At 40.6% G+C, this 25170-nt stretch overlaps 1 protein-coding gene across 3 annotated transcripts in view; it reads left to right on the top strand.

The window, feature by feature from the left end:
• The first annotated feature begins 337 nt into the window (after positions 1–337).
• Positions 338–25170, top strand: part of arl6 (ADP-ribosylation factor-like 6) — a 68406-nt gene continuing 43573 nt past the window's right edge. For all 3 annotated transcript variants that reach the window (XR_005945890.1, XM_041211865.1, XM_041211867.1), the window contains exons 1-3: positions 338–688; positions 15313–15454; positions 23912–23973. Coding sequence is in view for 2 of the 3 variants with exons in the window: in XM_041211865.1 (XP_041067799.1) it covers positions 15332–15454; positions 23912–23973 (185 nt within the window). In the remaining variant the exon portion in view is untranslated. The remainder of the gene's footprint in view (positions 689–15312; positions 15455–23911; positions 23974–25170) is intronic.

Consider the following 25170-nt stretch of genomic DNA (forward strand, 5'->3'; position numbering starts at 1 on the left):
CAACTGTACAAATATGACTACTAACTACTAACTACTAAGGGACAAATAGAAGTGGGGAGGGTGGCAGGCCTGGTTTGGGCGTACCTCAGAGGAGTATCTAAGTGAGGTACAGCCATTTCTCCAACAGAGGAGTTGGGATTGGAATAATCTACCACAACCACCCACCCAACAGTGGGAACTGGAATCTCCACTGGCCCCTTCCCCAGTTCATATAGCGTTTAAACAAAAAGCCAGCAGGAGGGCCCCGGAGACACCGACAGTGGGCGGCACACTCCGACAGACAGGGAGGCGGGGCTAGAACGGTGCATGGCACTGTTTGGGCCACCCTTCTGTGACGTCACGCGCCATATCCGGCGGCGTCACCGGAAGCACCGCTTCCTCTGCTGCAGGGGAAGTTCTCGCCTTAGCAACCGGGCCTCGGCTGTAAATAGACACAGCCGCCTCACACTGTACTCATCCAGTTAGACTGGCTGAAGATGTGGATGCTCACCCACGGCTTTCTGTGACTCTCCTGCAAGTTGATCGCAGCTCTTTTTTTTCCTTTGAGTAGGAGGAGATATTACTAATTCCAGCAATGCCAGGATTGCAGCAGAGTTACTGATCTTGTTTTCAAGACTCTCAGAGAAGGCGCAAGAAACGCCGTGGTAGAAAGTCTAGGCAAAAAAGGACCAGTTTCCTCCAAATCCTTGTAAGTATATGGATGGATGGGAGTAGGGGCTGCATATGAGGAAGGCACCAGTCAGTATGGGGAACTGATGTATCAACACTACAATCATGGTGACTAATACTTAAAAGCTTTAGCATCTTCCCTATCATCACTGCTGCTAAAACTATTATCAATGAATCATTAACTATTGCTATCACAATTATTTACATCACTATCACCCTCAATGTCATTACAACAACAACTTGCATTTATATAACACCTTTAATGTTATAAAACATCCCAAGGCATTTCACAAGAATGTTATCAGACGACATTTGACATCAACTCACATCAGGATATAATAGCAATGGTGACCAAAAGAGGTAGGTTTTAAGGAGTGTCTTCCCTTAAATTTCAGCTTTGCCACCATTCTCCCCCAGAACTGAAGGACTTGGATTTTCTGGAAGCTGGGTTGGCCCCGGGACTAACATCGGTGGATCGCTGGTTGACATTGCTTATAGTTGGATCTGATCACCTTTGCAATTCTGACATTTGTTCTTGATTGATGAAATCAGTCTTGGCAGGAGGGGCGATTTAAAGTGGGTATTTAAGAGTTTAGGCCTAGATAGCTAAAGGCATGGCCACCAATGGCGGAGCAATGAAAATTGGGGAAGCACGAGTGGCTAGATTTGGAGGAGAGCAAACATCTTGGACAGTTGTAGGGCTAGAGGAGATTGAATACATAGGGGGTGTTGAGGCTATGGATAATTTAAAAACCAGGGTGAGAATTTTAAAAATTGAGACACTTATAGACAAGAAACCAAGTAGGTGAACTAACACAGGGGTATTGGGTGAACAGGTCTTGCCATATGTTTGGATAAAGACAACAGAGCTTTGGAAAAACTCAAGTTTACAGAAGGTGCAAGGCAGGAGGCCAGCCAGGAGAGCTTTCGAACAGTATAGAGTTAATAAAGGTACAAATGAAAGTTTCAACAGTAGATTGGAGGATGAGACTGGGGAGTTAATAGTGGGGAACGCAGAAATGGCAGAGACGCTTAATCAATATTTTGCCTCAGTTTTCACGGTGGAGGACACTAGTACCACCCCAACAGTAACAGATAGTGCAGAGGATATAGCGAAGGAGGAACTTAGAGCAATCACCATCACTAGAGAAAATGTACTGAGCAAACTATTGGGTTTAAAGGGTGACAAGTCCCCAGGACCTGATGGCCTACATCCCAGGGTCTTAAAGGAAGTGGCAGCGGAGATAGTGGATGCATTGGCTATAATATTCCAAATATTATTCCAAACAGGAAAGGTTCCAGTGGATGGGAAAAATGCTAATATGACACACTTATTCAAAAAGGGGGGAGGCAGAAAGTAGGAAACTATAGACCAGTTAGTTTAATGTCTGTCGTTGGGAAATTGTTAGAATCCATTATTAAGGAAGTAGTAATGGGACATTTGGAAAGTCAAAATGCAATCTATCAGAGTCTGCATGGTTTTATAAAGAGTAAATCGTGTTTGACTAATTCGCTAGAGTTCTTTGAAGATGTGACAAGCAAAGTGGATAATGGGGGATCCTGTAGATGTAGCATATCTGGACTTCCAGAAGGCCTTTGATAAGGTGCCGCATAAAAGAGTAATACACAAGATAAGATGACACGGAGTTAGGGGTAATATATTAGCTTGGATAGAGGATTGGCTAACCAACAGAAAGCAGAGTCGGGATAAATGGGTATTTTTCTGAATGGTAAGCTGTATGTAGTGGGGTGCCACAGTGTTCAGTCCTTGGGCCAACTATTTACAATCTATATTAATGACTTGGATTCAGGGATAGAAGGTACTGTAGCTAACTTTGCAGATGACACCAAAATAGGTGGGAAAGTAAGTTGCAATGAAGAAATAAGAAATTTACAGATGGTTATGGACGGGTTAGGTGAATGGGCCAAAATTTGGCAGATGGAGTTTAACTTGGATAAGTGTGAGGTTATCCGTTTTTGTCGGAAGAATAAAAAGGCGACTTATTATTTAAATGGAGAGAAACTTCAGAATGCTTCAGTGAAGAGGGATCTGGGTGTCCTCGTGCATGAATCGCTGAAAGCTGGTATGCAGGTACAGCAGGTAATAAGGAAGGCAAATGGAATTTTGCCATTTATTGCTAATGGAATACAGTATAAAAATAGGGAAGTGTTGTTGCGACTGTACAAGGCATTGGCGTGACTGCATCTGGAGTACTGTGCACAGTTTTGGTCCCCTTACTTGAGGAACAAGTTGCATTGGAGGCGGTCCAGTGGATGTTCACTAGATTGATTCCAGAGATGCGGGGCTTGTCTTATGAGGAGAGATTGAGCAATTTAGGCCTATACTCGCTCGAGTTTAGAAGGATAAGAGGAGATCTAATTGAGGTATATAAGATACTAAAGGGGATAGACAGAGTAGAAGTGGAACGGATGCTTCCCCTTGTGGGGCATTCTAGAATGAGAGGCCATAGTTTTAGGTTAAGGGGTGGTAGATTTAAATCAGAGATGAGGAGGAATTACTTTTCTCAAAGGGTCGTGAATCTGTGGAATTCACTACCACAGAGTGCAGTGGATGCTGTGACACTGAATAAATTTGAGGAGGAGATAGACAGATTTTTAATTAGTAATGGATTGAAAGGCTATGGGGAGAGGGCGGGAAATTGGATTTGAGACTGAAATGAGATTAGCCATGATCGCAATGAATGGCGGGGCAGGCTTGAGGGATTGAATTCCTAATCCTGCTCCTAGTTCTTATGTTCTTGTTCTTATGAGTTGATGCTGGGCAAAAGCAGGAGATGTTACAGAGGTTGAACTGGTGCATCCTAGTGATGGAAAGGCATAAAGCCAAAAGCTCAGCTCAGGGTCAAATAGGATGCCAAGTTTGTGCACTGTTGCGTTCAGCCTCAGAATGTGGCTAGAGAAATGGATAGAGTGAGCAGCCAGGGAACAGAGTTTGTGGCAGGCACTGTAGACAATAGCTTTGGTCTCCTCAGTGTTCAGTTAGAAGAAATTGTGGCTCATCCAGTATCAGATGAGCAAGGTGACAAATCAGAGCAGTGGAGGGATTGAGTGAGGTAGAACTGCGTGTTATCAATGTGCATGTTCTAGAGAGCATTGGATAGTGTAGATGATAGCCATAATCTCCAAAACGATATAGATAGGTTGGTGGAGTGGGCGGTAAAGTGGCAGATGGATTTTAACATAGAGAAATGGGAGGTCAAACAGGTACAGGGATTACACAATAAATGGGAATATACTAAGAGGAGTAGATGAAGTGAGAGATCTTGGCATACAAGTACTGAAGGCAGCAATTCAAAAATACAAGGTTGTAAAGAAGGCATATGGAATGTTCTCCTTCATTGGCAGAGGTATAGAATATAAAAGTAAGGATATAATGTTGGAATTGTATAAAACACTGGTGAGGCCACAACTGGAGTATTGTGTGCAGTTCTGGTCACCACATTACAGAAAGAATGTAATAGCTCTGGAGAGAGTGCAGAAGAGGTTTACAAGAATGTTGCCAGTGTTAGAAAAGTGTAGCTACAAGGAGAGATTGAATAGTTTGGGGTTATTTTCCTTGGAACAAAGAGGGTTTCTGTCGAAGGGTCATGAGGACTCGAAACGTCAACTCTTTTCTTCTCCGCCGATGCTGCCAGACCTGCTGAGTTTTTCCAGGTAATTCTGTTTGGGTTGAGAGGTAACTTGATTGAGGTGTACAGAATTATGAGGGGAATAGATAGCGGACAGGATAAAATTGTTTCCCTTGGTGGAGAGTTCTGGAACCAGGGGACATAGATTCAAGATAAGTGGCAGAAGGTGTAGCGAGGACATGAGGAAGAACTTTTTTACGCAGAGGGTAGTGGGTGTCTGGAATTCGCTGCCCAGGTTGATGGTAGAGGCAGAAACTCTAAACTCTTTTAAAAATTATGTGGATCTGCACCTTAAATGCTGTAAGCTGCAGGGCTATGGGCCAGGTGCAGGAAGGTGGGATTAGAAAGGGCACCTGCGTGTCCTCGGGCAGGCATGGACAAGATGGGCCGAATGGCCTCCTTTTGTGCTGTAACTTTTCAATGGTTCTAAATATGGAATCAGACATGTTTTTTGTTGATGTCATTTAGGGGCAACATATAGAGGAGAAAAAAGTAAGCAGAGGCCAAGGATAGATCCTTTAGAGACCCCAGAGGTAACAATGTGTGAGCAGGAAAAGAAGCCATTGCACAAAATTCTCTGGCTTTTACTAAATACCATTAGTATCATTCTCACTAATATGATACCCCATCCTTCACGACCAATATCAGGATAATTATCATTGCCACCATTATTCTTTTTAACGTTCTCGCTGCTTACTATTGTAATCATTACCTTTCATTACTCTTGCCACTATTGCATCAGTATTGCAGGTACCTTTAAGTCAGGTGTTAACCGGATGATTTACTGAAGGTTTCTCATTCACAAGCTGTCAACTAATGGGTGGAGAAATTTATTATAACCCACAGCTGGTGATGATTTATCATGTTTAAAACATTAGTAATATTTTTCAGCTAAGGAAAATGACAAGTGTTTGTAAGGTTCTAATAGCTCAAGAATATCATAGGAAACTGTCATTATGATTCATCGTGCCAATAGAAATATATTTTTTAATATGCTGATGTTTCTTCACATGGGTGCTGTCAGCTAAAAAATAGGTTACAGCCCCACTTAAAAGTGTAAGCACATATGATGATGAAATCCACAGTTTGTGAGCCAAGGGGCAAAAGCATAAGCAAGTTGTTGTCTACACTGATTTTGGTTTGAAAACCTGTAATTTTGAGACAGTCCTTAACTGAAAGAGAAACTAAAACTTAAGGTTTCTGGGAAAGAGGGTTATGACTTTGGTTCCTGGTTGTGACATCAGGTTGCTAATGAAACGGAGGCTGCTTGAATCCAAAAGGAAAATGCAGAGCTCTCAGGGATCAGATTTCAGGAGCAGAGCAGTACAGACATGCTGTGGAGAGTTGTGTGTGTGTGAAACATTTGAAAAAAAGGAAACCTGAAAGCAGGATTTAACAGTGCGGTTAGTGAAATAAAGTTACTGCTGCTGCTTCAGTTATTTCACCATAGCTGGCCATACAGTGCATCAGAGTGATGCTGAGTAGTCAGATGAAGGTGATTGTGAGGAATCCACACCATCAAGACTGTCATGAGCTGAACTATGGAGGTTCTGCAGACCATATCTGGCACTGGGATGGAGTAAAGCTGCTGTCAGAGGTGACTCAATGACCAGATCCTGCTTGAGAAAAAAGAGTTGAACTCTACCTGAGAAAGACGAGTTTTGAAGGACTTTTACGGCTGAATGTGGTGCCATACGTGTTATCAGAATTGCCAGTATCTTTGCTGTGTCGGCTATTTCAAGTATAATTTATACTTTGTATTGAATATAATTTGCCTGTTAATTCATGTTTAATTTATGTTGATTTTGGTTTAATTGTTACAGTAAAAGTTCTAAAAAGTGAAATTTTGCCATTGGTTTCTTCGTTAGGGTTGTTTGGTTATTTTAGTTTATTGGTCTCCACAAGGTTCCGAACAATATAGTGAGTGAATCATGCTTCAGTGTGTCAGACCTGACAGCAGTAGCTTTGACAGACATTATCTGATTGTCATCCAGCCTGAAGCAAAGCACAGATAATGACAGAAATGTTTGTGACCCTGATGTTCATCGTGATGAATGATGACAGTATCAAGACTCGCCATCTACAAACTCAAATTTGTGGGCAGTTATATGTTGTTTATTTGTGTTAAAAGAATATAAGAATAACCCTAGCTTTAATAAATTCATTAGGTTCACAGTTAGTACTTCTGTAATGTCCTCTGCCCAGCAACCCTAAGGAGACATTGAGCACCCCTAATTTTAATCACTATCTAATTGGGCCCTAATTTCCAGAATTCCCTCCCCAAACCTCACTCTCCTCCTTTATGATACTCCTTGAAATTTGCCTTTTTTTTATTCACTCATGGAATGTGGGCATTGCTGGCTAGGCCCAACCCTAATTGCCCTTGTTCAGAGGGCATTTAAGAGTCAATCACATTGCTGTGGTCTGGAGTCATGTGTAGATCAGGCCGGGTAAAGATGGCACATTTCCTTCTCTATAGGGCATTAGTAAACCCATCCAGATTACTGATTTTAAAAATTCCAGATTTTTAATTGAATTTAAATTCTACCAGCTGCTATGGTGGGATTTGACCTCATGTCCCTAGAGCCTTAGCCTGGGCCTCTGGATTACTAACCTAGTGACATTATCACTGCACCATTTGCCTCTCTGCTTAGTGGCAAGGAAATTTCTCTGAGCTGTTTCTGCTCCATCAGAATTGCCATACGTGTGATGGAAACTCATTACATTTCCATCAGAGTAACAGGGTTTTTATGACAATTGCCAATTGTTTCATGGTCATCATTAGACTTTTAATTCCAGATTTTTATTGAATTCAGATCTCACCATCTGCTGTGGTGGAATTCAAACCCGGGTCCCCAGAACATTACTGTGGAATTCTCTAGAATACCAACCCAGTAATAATACCACTATGCCACCACCTCCCCTTAAAGTCCTTTTGGTCTTCTACCCCAATATCTTTTTATGTGGCTCAGTGTCAAATTTTACATTATAATGTTCTTCTGAAGCACCTTGGAATATTTTATTATATTAAAGCTATGTTGCTGTTGTTTCTCAAAAATTCCACTTTTCATATGACCATGCCATATAAAAATATGCTGTATAATTACTATAATGACAGTAGTTGTGATAATGGTTGTTACTTTTTAATGATATTGATAGCAGCGACAAGCATGATGTAAATAGGATGAATCATCATTGGCAGTTACTTAAATACTAAATATTTCTACTTGCCAGGTTGACAACTTCTGAATGAGAAATTCTTGAATGAGTTTTCCAGTCAACCTAATTTTCTGAGATATTTGTTATGCAGTGTTAATGGCCATATCATATTTTCTGTCTTTGTCCAGCCAGGCTTCCCATTTGTAGATGAAAACTTACTCCACGGAAGAGTAGGATTTTTCCAAAGATCATCTTGCTTTTTATGCAATATAAATTGGCCAGTAACCACAAAATGGCCATTCCTACTGGCTGCAAAACATTTTTTTTTAAATTACTTAAAAATCCTTGCAATTTGTATCATGAATGCATTACAACAAAATTTGGGGTCCTATCTGCTTCGACCCACAATGGTCAATTGTTAATTCAGTCAGACAACAAATGAATGCACATTTTAATTACATCAATTGTTACGAATGTTAGATCAATGGGAATATATCACTGTGGGGACCAGGGAAGATGATATATTTTTCACACCTTTAGAAGGAGACTGAAATTTCCTTGTACTACAGTTCAGGGCTGGAGATCCAGCTGGTCCCACGTGCAGCCCTCACCAACCCGGTACAATAGCTCAAACCATATTTTGCTGATGGTGACATGCCAACCACTCAGGATGCGGGCACTCCTGATGTTGGGAGGCCTTGTCCCCCTCCTCTACCCCTGAACCTGTAAGGGCTTCGGAGGTTTTAAGATCAAGGACCTGGTCTAATTTGCAGTTCTTCTGCAGACTCCTGCAAAAGTTACAGTCGAAGTGTGCTGGGAGGGCTGCAGATTTTTGGCTTGTACAGTGACAGATAAATTCCTGGTAATACAGTAGAATTAGCAACAGGTCTAATATAATATAAACAGAAAGTGCTGGAAAAACTCAAGGTCTGGCGGCATCTATGGAGAGAAAAACAAAGTTAACATTTCGAGTCCGATATGACACTTTAAAAAGAGTCGCATTGACTTGAAACATTAACTCTGTTTTTCTCCCTCCCCACAGATGCTGCCGGACCTGCTGAGCTTCTCCAGCACTTCATTTTTATTTCGGATCTCCAGCTCTGTAATATTTTGCTTTTATCTTAGGTCTAATCTAATATAATTTAGATATATAAATATGTATCTGTAACTGAGATGAACACTAATTGAATATACTGAAAAGTAATGCAAATATTATGTTAATGTTTTACAACATTAGTGCACAAGTGCCATGATATCAAAGTATGAATATGACTGGTTCAGCTCGATGTCTCCTTTTAAAGCTATTACTGAGTTCAGCAAGATTCTCAATGGCTATTACTGATTTTATGGATTTTATGTGAAATTTAAAATGGGAGAGAATTTCATTCAATTCAACAGCAAAACCTGCTCTCCTCTCAGAAAAAAAATCAAATCAAATTCTAATACAAAACCTAAGAAAAGATGGGATGCATTTAAAAAAACTGAACATAAATCGAAAAGCAAAATGCTGTTGATGCTGGAAATCTGTTATATAAACTGAAACTGCAGGAAATACTTAGTAGGGCAGGCAGCAACTGTGGAGAGAGAAACAGAGTTAATATTTCAGGTTGATTACCTTTCACTAGAACTGGAAAATGATTAGAGGGCAGGTTGTAAGCAACTACAGACGCAGGGAAAGGGTTTGCAAGGTTGTGGAGAAAGACCAAAGGGGAAGGCCTGTAATAGATAAAATGGAAGACTGGAGAGATTAAATGACAAAAGGAATGATACTGCAAGGCAATAGGAGATGGTCATGGTTTTTGAGGAACTTTAAATGAGAATAAAATCTTTACCAACAGCTGCTGTCTGAAAAATAGAGGTCAACAGAAGTCATGATCTGAATTGTTGAACTCAATGCCTGGAAGGCTTTGATATGTCTAATCAAAAATTAAGGTACAGTTCCACAAGCTGGCATTGAGCTTCATTGGAACAGTGTGGGAAGCCGAGGTCAGTGAGGGTTGAGAATTAAAATGACAGGCAGCCTGAAGCTCAGGATCACACTAGCAGACTAAATGAAAGTGTTCCACAAAGCTGTCACCAAACTGCATTTGACCTCCACAGCATAGAGACAATGTCATGAGGAATGAACCTAGTGTACTAAATTGAAAGTACAAGTAACTCGCTGTTTCACCTGGAAGGTATATTTAGGACCCCGTTCCCACTCTGACATCTCTATTAAATATCACCTACATGGAATCAATGAAGCTCAACAAATGTTTGAGGAGCAGCACCTTACCTTTTGGATAGGCACTTTGTAGTCTTCTAGACTCCACATTGAGTTCAAAAATTTCAGATCATAACCTTTATACCTTTTTTTTAATGCAGGTGTTGTTGATGATTCTGTTATTTTCCATTCACACCTCCTGTAGATTCTTCATTTGTTTCTTTACTTGTCCCATTACCATCTCCCTTTGCCTTGTATCATCACCATCCCTTTTGCCATTTTATTTGTCCTGCCTTCCATTCTGTCATAGGCACTTTTGTCCTTTCCCTACCTTAGTTCTTCCTTAAAACCTGTTACATTTGTAACATTTCCTAATGAAAGTTCATTGGCCTGAAACATTACCCCGGATCTCTTTCCACAGATGCTGCCAGATCTGCTAAACATTTTCAACATTTTCTGTTGAACATATATAGGCTAATGTTTATGTATTTAAAAAATTTCAGCAATAAAAGTTTTTGAACAAAATCAGTCCTCTTTTAAAAGTATTTATAGAAATTCAGGCAGTTATAAGGCAAATAAAAGCTTTAATTTAGAATTGTTACTTCAAACACATTGCACCCCTCTATGTAAGTCAAAGGCAGCTGTTATGCACTGTCTGATAAGCAGCTCAGAGCATCAATGACAGAAATGGGTGAGGGTTTACCTTCTCATTCTGGAATTTAGTGTTACTGGATAAGTGGGAGGAAGGAGGAAAATCATTTGACATCTAACTCCAAAACTGGTAAAACTGATTCCAGTAAATTACTGTTCTGCGCAAAGATTAATGTTGATTCCTATTATGTTCAGTTTTGCTGATTTCATGATTTTATATTACCTTTGTACTTTAAGGTTGGAATTTTGAATCAGTGCACTGCAAGCTAATCTAGCACCTGATGGCCTGTTGGCTGTGGCTGATATAAAGAAGTTGTGTTATGATCCCCGTGGAGGAACCGTAAACTAATAGTAATCGAATGGCACCAAAATGAAGAAAATACCCACAAGATTTCACTTTTTGTAACTTTTGCTTTAACAGTAATCAAAAGCAAAAAAAATTACACATGAATTAACAGCGAAATGATATTTCAAATAAAAAGATAAATTTCACTTTAAATAGTCAATACCGAAATATTACCTTTCACAAGCATCCGCTTCACTTTCTGCAGATATGTAGCACCATTTGTGGTTACAAAGTTCTCTAACTTGGCCTCAGCTCGTAGGATCTCTCACTTTAGTACTCAATAGATACTGCCCTTGAGTCATGTTCAGCGGCAGCCATATTCCATCAAAAGTCCTGGGAGATGGTTATCACCCGAATGACACACACATGCATAACTTCCTTATCTAGGCTAACAACAGTTTTGATGGCACAGATTTCCTAGTGACTCTCTTATCCAATCTTGTTAATAAATGCCTTTAAATGGCCCATTCGGCTCTGGCAAAACTAAAGCAGCAGTGTAAAATTGTCCAATTCACAATCCCTGCTCTAATCTTGTCTTCAGCTTTCTGTCCTGTTTAACACACACAGCTCCTTGTAAATGTGCTTTCTCTGTTCTCCTCTCTGCTGCAGCTCGTCTTTAACTGCAGCTCTCCTTTTTACATGCCAGCCACATCACTTCTGGTCTTAACAGCATTCCTGTTGCTGCTGCTTCAAGGTCAAGGGTTACCAGGTCACATTTCTTATTATTCAAGAAAATTACAATTGATTCCTTTACAATTGATGCAAACTCTTAAAAGTCATTTCCAAACATTCTTGCAAATAGATCCCAAGACATTTTAAAGCAATTACAAATTTTCCTCACTGTACTACTCCTGGGTCAAAGGTTGTCAGAACTGCTTATGATGAGTCAAGCTTTGCAATTCACTACATATGGAACAGTAGCATCTGAAGAAGCTCTCCTCAGATCACTGTCATACAAGTGTATACATGCAAAATTCCTGGGTGACTGTGTTTTGTTAATAGTTTAAAGTGTACTTCATTGTACAAGTTGTGGGCATGCAGCAATCTGGCAAATAAAAGTGACCAATGATCAGTTAGCAGGTACTGAATATGCATCATGGAGAACAGGAGGTGTATATTCCTAAGTGAATGAACTTCTACATGATACTCTTAATCCCACTATTTGTAAAAGATAATTTCTGTAAATTTGCAAGTGCTATTGCTGCAGTGTTTGGCTACAATATAATGTGACATTAGAGAAAAATACACATGCTACTTCATATCACTTACAATTTTTAATATTTAATTTTCAATTTCAGTGATGCCTAAGCATGGTATGTTATTATATAATCTGGTAAAGACCACATAAAATATGTTTATTGTACAGCAGTGATACTCAGTAGTACGGTTTTGCTTGAAAGATCTCAATTTTATGTTTTTATATAATCAATTTGTAATACGGGGCAGAATTTCACATTCGACATGTAGGCACGCGCCTGACACACCGGAACGTAAAATGACGCACAATGACGTCGGGCATGCATCCCAATGTCGTTGTGTGATATTTCGTTTGGCGAGCACACAGTGGAGTCAGCTATGCACCCGCTGATAATTGAAAGGCCTATTAAGGCCATTAACCAGGTAATTAACCTGAATTTTACGCTGCCTTCCAACCTTACAGTTGGCGGGCAGGCGATAAAGCCAAGCGGCCTTTACATTTTTCAGGCAACCCCATCCCTGAGCGGGATGAGGTTTCCTGAAGATATTGCAAATTAAATAAAAAGTTTCAGTTGAATTTAAAAACATGTCCCATTCATGTGATACAGTCACATGAGGGGACATGTTTCATTGAATTATTCTGCTCTTAATTTTTTCGAAAAACGCTTCAGTCTTCCTGAGGCAGCTCCATGCCTGAATGAGATTGAAGCACTCTTTCGCGTGCATGCTCAAAATGCGCACTAGGCTTGGCTCTCCCTCCTCCCCCCACCCGCACAGGTAGCGCTACCACTTGCGAACCACGCGGGCCGCGCCTTATTTGGCCTGCCCGCATGATATCGTGTTGCGGAGCCGATCGCGGACGGTGGCCGGCTCTGCGACTGCTCCCGCCGAGCCCACCCGAAAAATGGAAAATCCTGGTCACTGTTTCGTGCATCCATGCTATAAAGTAAGGCAGAACTTTCACAAGGATATCCTTAAATTTCTCAATTCTTATATTAGCTTTAGTGACATGTGTGATATACTTGCAATTCTGGTTTAATACCATTGATGGAATTACACACCGTAATTTACAATTTAGTTATTGGAATGCTCATAGTAAAAGCATGAAGAAATTATAGATATGGTGTTTCAGTCTGATGTGAAGAAAGGTTGAAATTTAAGTTTCCCTTAGTTTCCTTTTGGAATATGTTTCTAAAACATCCTTTTCTTGTTGATGTGTAATTTCATGGGGAAAGCTGCACTTTGTTATTCTGTAATTTCATTCCCAAGTAGCCTTTAATGGTTGCACTTTATAAGAAAGATAAGGTGATATATTTTACCTCAGAGTGACTTGTGTTGTTGTACTTCCGTAATATAGGACAATAGTTGTTATGTATCATAAATAAAACCTGATATAGGAAGAGGACATGAGGTGGTTACCAGCTTGGTCACGGATGTTTTTTCCAACAGATAAAAATGTGGTCATTAACAATTTAGGAAATCCGCTTTAATTTATGAATTGCTTATAGTGCTCAATTCAACAAGAAAAACTGTTCCTTTGTATTGCAGCAAAACACTTATAGCACCACTGGTCAACAGGTGCTTAAAGCCAAACCATTTTCCGATGTAGGTATATTTACGATGTAGTTTGGAATTGATTGGGAACTGTGAACTTTTAAAGGATGCAGTTATTCTTCTGATTTTCACTTATTATAAGTGACACAATAGCACTATAATTTGAGACATAGTTCAGTGATTTGGCACCTGAGTACACTAAAATGAGATATGCAAGACAACCTGTGAGGCAGTTTTGCATTGCTTGCGGTTTCTACTGGTGTTTTGTAGCTCCAGCTTAGTGTAAAACATAGCTTTAAAAATGTCACGCAGCCCTTTTCATTCTCTCTGGCCCAATCTTACATTGTCCTAATCAAGGTGCTGGTGAATGGAACATTTTCCATTTGAGACATGCTGCATCAGCATCAAGAATTACCAGATGAGCTAAAGGACACCTGGGTGCAGAGACCATGTGTTTCAGCCCTCTGTGATTCTTCTGGTTGATAGGAACAAATCTGTAAAAAGAGGATGGATTTAGCTATCATCCAATCTCATTTTCTGGATTGCTCCTATGATCATTTTAATTCTGTATTTTTGAAGAGGCATTTCTCTCTCTCTCCGTTTTCTGAAGAATAGCTCTCAGCCCTAATTTAAAAAAGCACACTTTACTTTGCTGGCATGGTATGCTTTTTTAATTTCACAGCAGCTGAGGACTTTCTAAGTAAATGGCCAGCTAAGGTCACAATCTTATGCAGTCAGTTCACGCTAACTGGACTGTCCAAGCTCATTTAACATAGCATCCCACAGTCAGTAGATGTTCATTCCACCAGTCTGGGCCTGAAGTTGAACCCTAGTCCAAATGCTGAAAGACTAGTGTCTAACCCATGTACCATTCAGTTCTCCCGATCCTTTTAATGTTATGAAATAACTTTCTACTGTCCCACTCTCCCAACTATAAAGGGTATTCACATGGAGAACAGAACTCTGAACTCAATGTGACCTGCACTTGGCAGTGTAACATGAGTCTGACATCACAATTTACAAATCCCAGATTTCAGAGCAGAAATTGTAGTACAACTGTACCCTTAAATTGTTTGTGTTATGTACGGCTTTCTGATAACCCAGTGCTGAGGCCTTCCTTTGTAAAGGAAGAAATAACTAATTATTTTTATTGCTTTAATGTAAAAATTCATATTTAATTTTTTTGTTGAAGTGCATCTGATTCAATTGTGTTTTTTTAAAATATTAAAATAAGAACCTTCAAGGGAAAGTACATAGTGATATTGTCACTGGACTAGTATTTCAGAAACCTAGGGCAGATGGTGAAATTTGAATCCACTAAAAATCTGGAATTAAGAGTTTGACGATAACCACAAAACCATTGCCAATTGGGGTAAAAACCCATCTGGTTCACTAGTGTCCTTGAGGGAAGGAAATCTGCCACCCTTGCCTGGTCTGGCCTACATGTGACTCCAGACCTTCAGCATTGTGGTTGACTCTTAACTGTCCTCTGAACAAGGACAGTTAAGGATGGGCAATAAACACTGGCCTAGCCAGTGATACCCACATCCCGTGAATGAATTTTCAAAAATGATCAAAACACATTCTAAAGGAAGAGATGTATTTCAAGTATAGCATTATTTCAAGCTCTTGCAGCATGATCCATGATTGTAGTCTGCTCATGCAATTAAACCAGCTTCTACTGCAATGTCCGGCTACTCCTCAGTAATCCATTAAACCACCGTTGTTACAATGATACAGTAACTCATTTAAACCTGCTATTTATTTCCTTTTTATGATTGGAAAATTAATTTGTTTAAAAAGTATTTTGTGCCTAACAAAGGTATAGTTTATTCTGAAACCCTTATAAAATTCAACCCTTCTTGTCTTTTAATTGTAATTAGATCAGCTGAAGTTGGAACCATGGGGCTATTTGACAAACTGGCTGGCTGGCTTGGCCTAAAGAAGAAGGAAGTTCATGTGTTGTGTCTGGGGCTGGACAATAGTGGGAAAACAACTATAATTAACTGTCTAAAACCTTCAAATGTAAGTATTTTTTTAAGGTGTTTGACTGGTGTATGCCATGTAAAATGAAACCATTTTAGTCAGAAACAAAAACAGAAAATGCTGGAAAAGCTCAGCAGGTCTGACAGCATCTGTGGAGGGGGAAACAGAGTTGACCTTTCTAGTCTGTAACTTCAACTCTGTTCTCTCTCCCCAAATGTTGTTAGACCAGCTGAGTTTTTCCAGCATTTTCTGTTTTCGTTTCAGATTTCCAGCACCTGCAGTATTTTGCTTTTACCTTACAAACCATTTTAGTACCAGTCTGTAACTAACTTCTTCTACATATAGTAGGAATTTGTAGCCATGTGTATATGTTTAATTTGTTGTTAGGTTAATAAATGCTTAATTTAGTTTTATAAAAAAAACCTCCTGAGACTCGGTCTTATTACTACTGAATTCAAAGCCTGCATCTCGAAAAATGCAAATTGCAAAAATGGATTATGGCAGTTGTTTCAAGCTTCCCCCTGGGATTTGAGCAACTCAGCCTTTACCATTGGCTGTGTCATAATAATCTGCCGTCAACCGTGTTCCAGTGGTAACACTCTTGCCTCTGAGTCAGAAGGTTATGGATTCAAGTCCCACTCCAGGCTGATGCTCCTGAAGAGGTGCTGCAATGTTGGAACTGCAGTTTTTCAAATGAAACATCATAACAGGGCCTGGTCTGCCCTCTTAGTTGTGTTTAAAAGATCCCATGGCCCTATTTTGAAGAAGGGGAGGAAATTTCTCTCCAGTACTCTGGCCAGTATTTATTCCTCAATCCACGTCACTAAAACCAATTAATTGGTGATTAGCACAGTATTGTTTGTAGGACCTTGCTGCATGCAAATTGGCTGCTGCGTTTGCTGCATGACAACAGTGGCTACACTGGTTGTAAAAGCATTTAGGGGTTGACTTGTAATGCACTAAATAAACAAGGTTTTTTTCATTTCCTGTTTGCCCACGATCTCTAGTCCTCTCCTTTCCTTAGTTCAAACCTTCTGCAAATCTGCACACTATATATGCTTGAACTTTACTAAAATAATGCATTAATAGCAGTTGAAAAATTGATGTTTATGTTGGATATGGTACTTCTCATTTTCTTGCTATTTTTCTATTTTTTGAAATCATTAAATGCTTTTCATTCAAATGAATGAAATCCTTAACCCTATGTAAAGTGTTATTAGGTGTGGAGAAATAAAAGAATACTTTTGCAATTATCAGCAGCCCCAGTCCTAACTGTTCAGATTTTAGCATTTCTGCAGTGAAAATTAAGTGCTGTCAAAATGAGATCTAATTTCAAATAATGTCCTCTTTCTTCCTGTGCAAAACCAGAGAATGATGAATTTGAGACATAGGTTTGTTCTATTACAAATAGATAGATTTGGTATCTATTTCAAATAGATATCCTTTTTTCCCCTTCCCTTTCTGAGGCTGCTGATTCTTATTGAAGGTGCCAACAGCTCTCGGACAACAGAATCACTTATGCTGCCTTGCCCAAGTGACTGGCCTTTGTGTATGATCTTAGGCAGTGGTTTCATTGGCCTGTTCCATCATCTCAGACATCATTGACTAATGTAATTTTGTCATCAACTCATGGGTGAAATTCTGACTTTTTAATTTTAGTGAAGAAATAATTACAAGCATGATGAAGTGTTCGACCCCTTAGAGGTATTTCCTCCCCAAGCCAAGAATGCTATGGAGGATTTTAACACTTCATCTGCCAAGACCAATGATTGAATATCGAATATTTAATTAATATTGAACTGTAGGATTTTTAATTAAATAATAATATTTGATTCTATTCATACTGAAACACTATCCTATTTAATTGTAAAAGTCACATCAAAATATACACAGTGTACTAACTTTGGAATATTATCTGGTTTGAGTTATTCCATATTTAATTACGCAAGATAAATATAAAGGAATGTTTCTTTGTATTTTCAATTCAGATTTATGATACTGAAATTCTGTGGCTTTACGTTCCAACTGACAATTTAGGATAAACTCATTTCGCTTTCCAGTGGAAATTCAGTTGTAACAACCCAATTATAATGAGTGGCATAATATGAATTTATCCTGTCCTACACCAAAGATGTATAGTGTACAAGTCTATTTGAATTTCAATGCAGAATCTATTCCATTTGAGGTATGACATCTAATTTTGTTAAAACAAGATGAAAGAGCAACAGGTAGGGACGGTATCAGAATGACTGAGAGATTAAAAACTATTTAGCTGGCTTAAAATGAGAGGATGCCTCAGTGCAAGTCTGAACTTCTAGCTCGCAATGTGATCTGTAACTTCTGCCTTAACGTGGTTATAGCTGTGGTAATTGTTGCTCAGTTTTTAATTAGGCATAGCAGATCTGCAAGTGAATGTTCTTTTTCAATACATATGTTTACAGAGAATGTGTGCATTGTAAGCAGTGGGTATGTTTACTGCAGTAGGTTTTCTAAGCTTCCACCACTATTCTGACCTTGTTGCCTTTAAGCCTTCTACACTGTCCACTGAAGCTCATTGCAAGTTTGAGGAATAGCATATCATCGTTTTCCTGGGCACTTTGCAACCCACTTACCTTATTAATAACTTTAGACCATAATTTTAGCCTCCACGCACCTCAACACTCTATCTAGAACCCTCTTGTATCCAATGACAGACGCAATTATATTTTGAAAATATGACTTCTTTCTATGAGACTCATTTGGGTTGAATTCTTCTGCCAGCAGCTGGGAATACAGCCCACTCGTGATTATGCTGCTAATCTGCTACAATTTCCTCCTAGGCCTCTTAATTAAATCTAAAAGGTGGCAGCAGAAATGTCACTCTTGATATGGTCACTGCTGCTGGGATAGAGAGAAATTCAGTTCTACTGCAACCTTTTAAAAGACTGCTTCCAATTAAAGGAGGGCAGCACATCTCTGCAAGGATGTCGGAAGGAGCTTTGGGGATGTCAGCAACAATAAAGGCTCCCTGATTTACTAATGCATCAGTGAGAACGTGTATGGCAGATTATCACATGATGAGTCACAGCAGTAATCTGTGGCAATCATTTGCAAGCAAAGGTGATTGGCATTGCAAATTATAAGGGCATTAATAGAACTTTCCCTGTTCATAAAACCGGAGGGATTGTCATTGAGTGGCTGGTGTGTTCCAGCAGTTCCCCCTTGCACCAAGGGAACCCTGCCAATCTTTGGAACTGATTTTCTCTTTCTCTTTCTTGCTCTTTCATTTGTTTGTCTGACTCCCTTAAACAGAATATGACCTGTGCATACCTCCTGAATAGAGCATCAGTAACCTTCCTGATCAAGTGATTGGTTGCCTGACTAATAAGGTTCATCTGATGCAGCCTCAAAGAATGCAGTGGCACATACATCTTATTCTTCTGCTGATTGGAGTGGCTGTAGACCTTCAGCCCTCAGTTGACATATTTTCTCAAAGCTTTTTGAGGGCAAGCGCAGCCTTGTGAAGCCATCAGTCAGATAAGTCTAAGTAAGAACTTCTATCTCTGTAGATCTTGGTGAGTAGGTACGTGTAAATGGGAAGAAACACCTGTGATGCTTCATTTGAAGGGCCTCTAGTTACATCCTTGATCTCCATTTAATTGCTTAAGTATATATTTTTGCACCTTTTGGAAAATCCGGAGCTAAGTAGCACTTTGAGCAGAGCTGAGTAAAATTTGCACCTGAAGTCCTGCCTGAACTTGCAAAAGTGCTAAAGGATTAGATATGCAGGCAAAGTAACACCATCCTTCAGTAGCTCAAGCTGAAGTAGCACTTCGGGTATATGTATCACCCCCATATACGATGACATTTGTTATGATGAATTGGTAGGCTTTAAACAGGAGTCATAAAATCTTTTGGGAGGATATTTCGGGTGCAAGTTTTTTTGAATAACAGTTCTGTGGTGACTGTAAAGAACCATTTTGTGTCCCAAATTGAGTAGCAATTCACAGAAGAATCCAGCTAATTTTCCTGGTATAAAAAAGTGCTTTTCCACCTGCTCACCACAGTCTCATTTTCCAAAGGCAATATCAGTAGATATTTAGATAGTAATAATGGCAAATTTTAATGGGAAGGATATTGAGGGGGTTGAAGGTATCAATGGAAACAACTAATATTCTTTTGGGGAGAACAATGGGGAGAGTGGAATCAAGTATATACTGCATGGCAAACTCAACATTAAAACACTTCTGGAGAATAGTAAAACACTAGACAGATTTTATTTTCATTCCTTTCAGTCTACAAAGGTCAGAAATCAACCTTTTAATATCTTCAATCGATTTTGATAGGCATGCTGCCAGTGTTAACTAATAGAAGTTTTATAATTACAAATAACCTTTACAAGTACTCTCCAGAGGGGTGATGATACATTGTTTTTTATTATTTCATGGGATATGGGCTCGCTGGCTGCGCCAACATTTATTGCCCATCCCTAATTGCCCTTGAGAAGGTGGTGGTGAGCTGCCTTCTTGAACCACTGCAGTCCATGTGGTGTAGGTACACCCACAGTGCTGTTAGGAAGAGAGTTCCAAGATTTTGACCCAGCGACAGTGAAGGAACGGCGATATACTTCCAAGTCAGGATGGTAAGTGACTTGGAGGGGAATTTCCAGGTGGCGGTGTTCCCATCTATCTGCTGCTCTAGTCCTTCTAGATGGTAGTGGTGGTGGGTTTGTAAGGTGCTGTCGAAGGAACCTTGGTGAATTCCTGCAATGCATCTTGTAGATGGTGGACACTGCTGCAACTGTGCGTTGGTGGTAGAGGGAGTGAATGTTTGTGAATGTGGTGCCAATCAAGCGGGCTGCTGTGTCCTAGACAATGTCAACTTTCTTGAGTTTTTGGGGAGCTGCACTCATCTAGCCAAGTGGGGAAGTATTCCATCACAATCATGACTTGTGCCTTTTAGATAGTGGACAGGCCTTGAGGAGTCAGGAGGTGAGTTACACATCGCATGATTCCTAGCCTCTGACCTGCTCTTGTTGCCACATTATTTATATAGCTCGTCCAGTTTAGTTTCAATGGTAACCCCTGAGATGTTGATAGTGGTGGATTCAGTGATTGAACATCAAGGGGCGACTTTTGGATTCTCTCTTGTTGGAGATGGTCATTGTGTAGTGTGAACGTTACTTGCCACTTGTCAGCCCAAGCCTGGATATTGTCCAGGTCTTGCTGCATTTGGACATGGACTATTTCAGCATCTGAGGAGTTGCGAATGGTGCTGAACATTGTGCAATCATCAGCGATCATCCCCACTTCTGACCTTATGATGGAAGGAAGGTCATTGATGAAGCAGCTGAAGATGGTTGGGCCGAGGACACTACCCTGAGGAACTCCTGCAGTGATGTCCTGGAGCTAAGATGACTAACCTCCAACAACCACAGCCATCTTCCTTTGTGCTAGGCATGACTCCAACCAGCAGAGATTTTTCCCCATTTCCCATTGACTCCAGTTTTGCTAGGGCTCCTTGATGCCACACTCGGTCAAATGCTGCCTAGATGTCAAGGGCAATCACTCTCACCTCACCTCGGAAGTTCTGCTCTTTTGTTCATGTTTGAACCAAGGCTGTAATGAGGTCAGGAGCTGAGTGGCCCTGGTGGAACCCAAACTGGGCATCAGTGAGCAGGTTATTGCTAAGCAAGTGCCACTTGATAGCACTGGAGATGACCCCTTCTAATACCTTTACTGATGATCGAGAGTAGACTGATGGGGTGGTAATTGGCCGGGTTGGATTTGTCCTGCTTTTTGTGTACAGGATGTACCTGGGCAATTTTCCACATAGCTGGGTAGATGCCAGTTTCGTTGCTGCACTGGAACAGCTTGGCTAGGGGCATGGCAAGCTCTGGAGCACAAGTCTATTGCCGGAATATTGTCAGGGCCCATAGCCTTTGCAGTATTCAGTGCCTTCAGCCGTTTCTTGATATCACATGGAGTGAATTGATTCGGCTGAAGACTGGCATCTGTGATGCTGGGGTGCTCCGGAGGATGCCAAGTTGGATCTTCCACTTGGCACTTCTGGCTGAAGATTGTTGTGAATGCTTCAGCCTTACCTTTGCACTGCTGTACTGGGCTGCTCCATCATTGAGGATGGGGATATTTGTGGAGCCTCCTCCTCCTCCAGTGAGTTGTTTAATTGTCTGCCACCATTCACAACTGGTTGTGGCAGGACTGCGGAGCTTACATCTGATCTGTTGGTTGTGGGACTGCATAGCTCTGAGTATCACTTGCTGCTTATGCTGTTTGGCACACAAGTAGTCCTGTTTTATAGCTTCACCAGGTTGACACCTCATTTTTAGGTATGCCTAGCACTGCTCCTGGCATGCCCTCCTGCACTCTTCATTGAACCAGGTTTGATTCCCTGGCTTGATGGTAATGTTGAGGGATATGCCAGGCCATGAGATTATAGATTGTGCTCAAGTACAATTCTGATGCTGCTGATGGCCACAGCGTCTCATGGATGCCCAGCCTTGAATTGCTAGATCTGTTCGAAATCTATCCCATTTAGCACGGTGGTAGTGCCACACAACACGATGGAGGATATCCTCAATGTGAAGGCGAGACTTCGTCTCCACATGACTGTGCAGTGGTCACTCCTACCAATACTGTCATGGACAGATGCATCTGCGGCAGGCAGGTTGGTGAAGATGAGATCAATATGTTTTTCCCACTTGCTGGTTCCCTCACCACCTGCTGCAGTCCCAGTCTAGCAGCTATGTCATTTAGGACTCAGCCATCTTGGTCAGTAGTGGTGCTACCAAGCCACTCTTGGTGATGGATGTTGAAGTCCCCCACCCAGAGTACATTCTGTGCCCTTGCCACCCTCAGTGCTTCCTCCAAGTGATGTTCAACATGGAGGGCAGTAGGTGGTAATCAGCAAGAGGGCGGTAAGTGGTAATCAGCCGGAGGTTTCCTTGCCCTTTTGAAGTGCAGTCACTGTTCTAATAAATACACCATTGTATATTTACCTTTAATGTAATCAATGCCCCAAGATGCTTCACTGGAACATTATAGAAAATATATTATTGGACTAGAATGTTTTGCCTGATGCCATGAGACTTCATGGGGTCTAGAGTCGATGTTGAGGACTCCCAGGGCAACTCCCTCCCAACTGTATACCACTGTGCCACCACCTCTGCTGGGTCTGTCCTGCCGGTGGGACAGGACATATCCAGGGATGGTGATGGTAAAGCCTGGGACATTATGTGTAAGGCATGATTCCGTGAGGATGACTATGTCAGGCTTGACTAGTCTGTGAGAGAGCTCTCCCAATTTTGGCACTAGCCCCCAGATGTTAGTAAGGAGGACTTTGCAGGGTTGACAGGCTGAGATTGCTGTTGTCGTTTTTGGCACCTAGGTCGATGCCAGGTGACTTTGTAGCAGTTTGCTAACATTGTAGCGGGTCTGGAGTTACGTGTAAGGATGACAGATTTCCTTCCCTTCAGGGCATTAGTGAACCAGATGGGATTTTACAACAATCAACAATGCTTTTAATTCCAGATTTTCAATGAATTCAGATTCCACTATCTGTCATGGCAGGATTCGAACCCAGGTCCCCAGACAATTACCCTGGGTCTCTGGATTAATGGTCCAGCGACAATACCACTATGCCATTACCTCCCCTGTACTTATACCTATATTTTTCTTTAAAATAAAGCTTACTGTCCTTTTAAATGGTTGTTAGTTATGAAATTAAGATAAAATCCACGCCCTGAAATTGCACCATGATATGATAACTGATGCAGTCATCTGATATCCCTCAATGTGCTATTTTAGCAGTCATATTAAACCATTTATTTTAAGTATGTTAATGCCACTGCAGCATTAATTTGATATTGTCCCATGGCATAATTTCAGGGCCCTGGGAGAATTATTGGCCTAATGATCTAACGTTGTTTATTTTTTTGAGTCAATACTGTGCTCGAGTCTGAAGAGGGAGTGCTGGACACCGAATTCACATTTCTCAACTTCAGTTATTTGCTGACCTGAAATTATTTATTGGAACTATATTCTGATTTTGCCAGCATCCCAATTGTGCAGCATCCTTGTCATATGAAGAAAGGCAGCCTTGTATTTAAATAGCATCTCAGGGCATTCCAAGGTGCCTTACAGCAAATGAAGTAATTTTGAAGTGCAGTCACTGTTCTAATAAATATAACATTATATATTTATATAGTACCTTTTAATGTAATCAATGCCCCAAGGTGTTCCCTGGAACATTATAGAAAATATATTATTTTAAATGGACTAGGATAGAATACAACTAGAGAAACAAAATATTAGAATACCTATTGTAGTTTTGTCTTGTAATGAGATTTTTTTTAAGGCTATGAATTTAAATTACTTGGAATACAATATACAAAAATTGTAAATGTAAAGTATGACTGCAGTTTTGACCTGTACTCTAACAAGAAAACATCTCCTGGCAGAGTAATATTCTGTGCTAATCTGTGTCATTGTTTTACAGGCTCAAGTACAAGACATTGTTCCAACCATTGGATTCAGCATTGAGAATTTCAAGACATCTGGGTACTATTTTGTTTTCATTACACATTGCACAGTTTGGTTTGGTCTGACAGATAGGAAGAAATAAATTTGTAACATTTTGATAAGTAAGTGGTGACCGAACTTTTGTAGTGTTGGAACCTTGGTGGTTTTCAGATAACTGTTTAGCCTTTGGTCCTCTGTTCACCACAACATCTCTGTAGCAACTGATTTGCTCAATTGCGATCTCATTTCCACCTTTGCCAGCCCCCCAAAAACAATCATTATTCTCTCTAGACCTGGCCATTCCTCTGGTCCATCCATCACCAGATTTGGCATTACCACATAATGGAATATCCGGTTCTAAGAAAAAGTGCTCATTATTCCAGGATCATACTGGAATGCAAAGGTAACACATGGCTAGCTTTCTCAATTGCAAACTTTTGTCTTAAACCCCTCTCTCCTGTCTCCTCCACCCTCACCTCCAAATATAAATGCAAGGAGCACATGGACTTCTTTGTCACTAAGATTGAGACCATTTGATCAGCTGCCTCTGCTGTGTTCCTCCCTTCCCCTACTCCCCCAGATCAAACTTCCTCTAAAGCTAGCCCTGAGCTCGCATCTTTCTCTGGTTTCTCCATCACCTCTCCTTATGCCCTCTGAGCTCAACTTGTCCATGGTACCCACCCCCTACTCCCTCAGTCTAATATATTTTCTATAATGTTCCAGTGAAGCACTTTGGGGCATTGATTACATTAAAGGTACAATATAAAAATATGCAATGTTATATTCTCTCTAAACTGCTGACTACCCAGTTTCCTCTCCTAGTCCTCATACTAGCCAATATTGTTAGTGGTTCCGAAGAAGAGTCATATTGGACTTGAAAAGTTTACTCTGTTTCTCTTGCCACTGATGCTGCCAGACATGCTGAGTTTTTCCAATACTTGTTTTTTTGTTAGTCGTTATGTCTTCTAGGGCAGCTTTTTCCCGTTGGCAAGCAGGGGTTGGGCCCGCTCGCTGACGCACAGTGACGTCGGGCAAGCGTCCCGATGTCACCGTGCATCATTTATATTGAGCCCTCGCCACACTGTCAAAGGCCTATTAAGGCCATTTAAAACCTAATTAAATCAATTTAATGAGCTGCCCATCCAACCTTAAGGTCGGCAGGCAGGCGAAGAGTCCAGGCGGCCTTCGCATTTTTCATGAAACCTCATCCATGGGTGGAGTGAGGTTTCATTATCT

The sequence above is a fragment of the Carcharodon carcharias genome, chromosome 18 (assembly GCF_017639515.1).
Source record: "Carcharodon carcharias isolate sCarCar2 chromosome 18, sCarCar2.pri, whole genome shotgun sequence".
Classification (NCBI taxonomy): Eukaryota; Metazoa; Chordata; class Chondrichthyes; order Lamniformes; family Lamnidae; genus Carcharodon; species Carcharodon carcharias.